At 30.7% G+C, this 5110-nt stretch overlaps 1 protein-coding gene across 1 annotated transcript; it reads left to right on the top strand.

The window, feature by feature from the left end:
• Positions 1 to 2749: 2749 nt before the first annotated feature.
• On the top strand, positions 2750 to 3863 carry LOC106314046 (cysteine-rich receptor-like protein kinase 41). The gene is made up of 2 exons (XM_013751994.1): positions 2750 to 3587; positions 3793 to 3863. The coding sequence occupies exons 1-2, from the start codon at positions 2750 to 2752 to the stop codon at positions 3861 to 3863; spliced, it is 909 nt and encodes a 302-aa protein (XP_013607448.1).
• Positions 3864 to 5110: the final 1247 nt, after the last annotated feature.

Here is a 5110-nt window from a genome sequence, read left to right as displayed (position 1 = left end):
AACAAGGAAGAGTAAAAACAATGTCTATCATTTGTGGACCATATCCTCAGTTTTCGGAGATTAGAATCACGCATACGGCATCAAGAATTACACAGTTGCAAGACACATGTCCCTGTGGTCCTTGGTTGCTCCACTGAGAATCACGTATGCACTTGAGATTTTTTTTTTTTTTTTTTTGGGTCAAAGCAAAGACGTGTAGTTTTTTTGTTCAGTTTCAAAAGAAAAGAAACGTTGATTCAATCAAGACAACATATCTCTCTAGACACATAAAATAGTGAAACTACGAGCTACTTTAGAATTGGTGAACAATAGTAACAAAAAGAAAGAAGGCAGCACAAAGTCCCAAAAGACAGTTTTGTAATGTTATACTCGATTTTAACGAGCACAGACAATAAACAGAGTGATAAAGAAATGAAAACGAAGTTTCCAAAGAACATTTAAATGTTTTATCCTCAGACTATGAGCCACTTTATTTTTGGAACTTTCTTCCATGTTCAGTCTCGTTATAATATTCGTCCCTCTGATTTATAATTTCAAAAAACAGACCTGGAGGGAATAAGACATATAAAAAGAGGAAAATCATTTGAACTATGTAGAAGAAGAAAAAGAGTAACGGAAAAAGAACTTGATGAATCAAGAAAATACCTTAAAGTGTATATTAACACGGATAGTTTCAAATTAAAGGTCAGCAAATCAACCGTTTGGAGCCGTTTTAGAATAAATTCTGGAAAGTTCAATGCATAACTTCTAGATGACTGAACATTTTTTACGCAGAAAGATTGCGGAATGCGTAGAACAAGCAACTCACTAATCAATAGAACAAAAAAGATTCATTCAGTTAAAATCGATAAAACAACCTTATCTTATTTTGTTGTTGACCGTCCCAAACAGCTAATATTGAACAGTGTTTCTACTTCCTAAATACCAAAAAGAACAGTTGACATTGGCAAGTCAAACACTAATGACATTGAATTCTAGGTTTTCTATTATGAATCGTGTTCTAAGACAAAATGAATCGTGTTCTAAGACAAAACTGCCGAGAATGAATTGATCTCAAATGGGTTGATTCCTCTGGAGTTGTAAACTATATCGAGTATCGACATTCTAGCCCTATATTGGAGCCCAACACGGCCTAATATTGAAGCACAGTTATTGGGTTTTAAAACTGTCATCCATATTTTATTTTATTTTATTTGGGGTCAAAATCCTTATTTTTCTTTCTAAAAAAACATTTGCTTACTATTTTATTATCTGAATCAGATTCAAAGAAGCTTAAAGCGAATGAAAAATGTTTATATTTCACTAAAACTGTTAATAATAATAACAATATCATTTCACAAAGCATAAAATAACTAAACAAAAAGTTGTAAAATCTAAAACATCATTTTTGTATTTTTTCAGTTAAATTTATTCACCAAATATCATAATCGATATTTTAACATAAATCAAAATTAAAAAACTATTAACTACACGAAGGTTTGAACCCATTATATAATTGGTTATGGTGACATATATGATGAAGAAAATTTGATGAAACTATGGTTTGGACTTATATTTTTTCAAAACTACTATTTCTATAAGTTGATTTATAAAAATTATAAGCTGTTGATAAGGCCCCCTCGATAAACGCATCGGCCGTGGCACATCAAAAAATTCTTAAGTTTATACATTTTCAAATTAACTTATAATTTTATGAATTATATGTTTTTAATACATTTTGAATTATATAAGTTCATAACATATCATTAAACTTTTATATGATAACTTTAACTACTTATGAACGGAATTTTTAAATTTATGTTTTTTAATATCAGTGAAGAAATTTATTAAACCTTATAAAATGATACTTAAAATATCAGAAAATAACATTTCTGAAAATCTCCTTAAAGATTTCATTGACCACTTAGCTACGGTCTTTCAGCTATGGAGAATAGACATATCAGATAGATGAAAATTTTTCGTTTCAAAATAAGTATCGTTTTATTGTTTCAATACAAAATTTATTATTAAAATTATCTACTTTATTTTTCTATTGGATGAAATATGGTTAGGTGTATAAGTAATTGTGTTTTTCTTTTAGAAATATATAAAATCATATGTTCTATTAATCTGTCTGTATAAATCTAGAACTACAATTAAAATGAAACAGAGAGAGTACACAATTACGTGAAGTCAGTGCACCGTTTTTTATGGTTCGATTTTTGTACTCATTGCCGTTTCTGATGGTTCACTTTTTCTAATATTTTATTATTAGTTTCTAAAATAATAAGAACGTTCAGTATTTAATTCTAAAATTAGTTTCATATATTACGATGCATATTGAATACAAAAAAAAAATTCTCTTGTACTACTTTTATACCACCACATTCTTGGTACTTTAGTCTAGTCAGTGAACGAATGGTTTATAATTTTTTAAATAAACATCTTCTCCTTGAGGTTTCAAGTTCTACCATCCTAGATTACAACCGCCATTCAGCTATCTAATGACATTGTTATAGCGATGTAGCAGGGACCCTCTATGTTGACGCAAGTCACGGGATCAACAACAACGTGCGTTTGATTTTTAAAGTAATAATTAAATTGTCATTTTTTCATTAAAAAAAAAACAAGATTTTAAAGATTTTTTTCCCCTATAGACTTTTCATTGTTTTCGGTCTATGGACTTGGCGTTTTATTTGGTTCGGTTTCGAATATATAAACTAAGACGACCACTGAAGAAACTAAAACATTCAAAATCTGATCATTCACTATGGTTATGACATGTTCTTCTTCTCGACCACAACACTTGTTGTTCTTCTCGTTCTTGTTCTTTTTCATCCCTTTTCTCAGCTTAGCACAACCAATCACCGTCAACATAGACAGTTCTATATGGAACTTCCCTTCAAACACAGCATGTTTATCCAAACAAAGCAACTTCTCCGGATCTTTATTCTCCAACAACCTTAACCGTCTTGTCTCATCAATCCCTTCTCGCCATTCAAACACCTACAACTTCTACCACTTCTCGGTCGGAGATCAAGAACGAGTAGAAGCCACTGGACTCTGCAACAGAGTCCTCACACGAGTAGATTGTCTCAACTGTATCTCCCAAGCTGCAGTAAACCTAACCACCACAACTTACTGTCCAGCTCATAGAGAAGCTTACGTACGTGCCACGAAATGTATGTTTCGTTACTCAGACAAACCCATTCTAGGGAAACTCGAAACGAGTCCAGTCTTGGAGGCAGCAAAGCCTAATGATGCAGCGGGAGATAAAGACGAGTTTATTCGTTTGCAAAGCGAGTTACTTAACCGACTCAGACAAGAAGCTGCAGCAGGTGGAGTTAAGAGGAAGTATGCTCAAGGAAATGGTACTGGTCCACAACCTAACACAACATTCTTCGCTTCCGTGCAGTGCACGCCAGATTTGTCTGAGAGAGACTGCAACAAATGTCTCAACTATGGTTTTGGGAACGCGACCAAAGGGAGATTAGGGCTCAGATGGTTTTGTCCTAGCTGTAGCTTTCAGATAGAGACTAACTTGAGATTCTTCCTTATCGAGAGCGAGTATGAGTCTGATCTACCAAGAAAACCAAGACCAGAACAGAGTAAAAGAAGAAGAGTACTTGCATTAGCTACTCTTGTGTTTATCAAAATTTGTTATAGAAAACAAAGTACTCTATATATAATGAGCTTATCAACCTTTGTATTGAAAAAACACTTTTGTAACCTTAAAAATAAAATATGAACGCAAGTTTTAATTTATCTAAACGATTGAAACTCTGTGTTACAAAAAAAAAATGACGCTTTTAGGTTCTGCTTGGATGAGCAAGAACGAGAGACGACTACTTATCCATGACTGGACAGAAGGTGTTGTCTGTTGAACAATGTTATGTTTTTGGTAGTGATTTGAATGATATTATAGAGTATATAATCACTAAAGAGAGACCAAGGTCAGAGTTATACAGAAAGAAATCTTAATATTTACATATATTAAGTGATATACAAATTTTTTTGTTCACACGATTAAATGAGAATAAGCAATCTACTCTATTAAAATAGATTATTTTAAAAATCTATTTTACTAATTAATAATTTTTTATCAATTGTTTAGTCTAACCACATTCTACATTTATATCAATGTATTTTAAGATTTTTTTTCATGGCATATGGGAATCGTTATAATTTTTTTTATCAATAAATTTAGTAAAAATTCATAATACTCTATAAATCGATGGAATAACCACTATAAAATCACTATTTTTTAAAAAACAGAGATAATAAAGGCTCCAAACCTCTTTGAACATCATCATATGTTAGTGCAGGATGCAACTATGCATTAAAACAATATTGTCGTATTTTTGAATTTTTTCCAAAGTCTATGCGTTAATCCCTACGAAAATATTGAGTTTTTGGTAAATACTTTATATACTGAAGCCTATAATATTTAGTGTTGTTTTAAAATTTCTAACCATATTATACATTTTTATTAATTTATGCTAAACTCTCTTTCATGGTAAATTAGCATCGTCCAATTGTTTTAATAAATTAATTTAGTAAAACTTCATATACTCCCTAAATTAGTGGATTAACCATTATAAAATCGCTATTCTCTAGAGAAATGAAGACAAAAAGGTTCCAAACCTCTTTCACCATCATTATATATTAGTACAAGGGGCAACTATGTATTAAAGCAATATTGTTATATTTTTTGAATTTTTCTCAAAATCTATGTATTAGCCCCGTACGAAAATATTGAGTTTTTGGTAAATGTTTTATATACTAAAGCCTATAATCTTTAGTGTTGTTTTAAAATTTCTAACCACATTCTAAATTTGTATTAATGTATGCTTAACTCTCTTTCATGGTAAATGAGCATCGTTCAATTGTTTTTAAAAATTAATTTAATAAAACTTCATATACTCTCTAAATTAGTGGACTAACCATTATAAAATCGCTATTCTCTATAGAAATGGAGACAAAAAAAAGTTCTAAACCTCTTGGACCATCATCATATATTAGTACATGATGCAAATATTTATTAAAACAATATTGTTAACTTTTTGAATTTTTTTTTTCAAAATCTATGTGTTAACCCCCTACGAAAATATTGAGTTTTTGGTAAATACTT

The sequence above is a fragment of the Brassica oleracea genome, chromosome C9 (assembly GCF_000695525.1).
Source record: "Brassica oleracea var. oleracea cultivar TO1000 chromosome C9, BOL, whole genome shotgun sequence".
In the NCBI taxonomy this organism is placed as follows: Eukaryota; Viridiplantae; Streptophyta; class Magnoliopsida; order Brassicales; family Brassicaceae; genus Brassica; species Brassica oleracea.
Note: the sequence above shows the minus strand (reverse complement) of the source record. Positions and strands in the feature narration are given on the sequence as shown.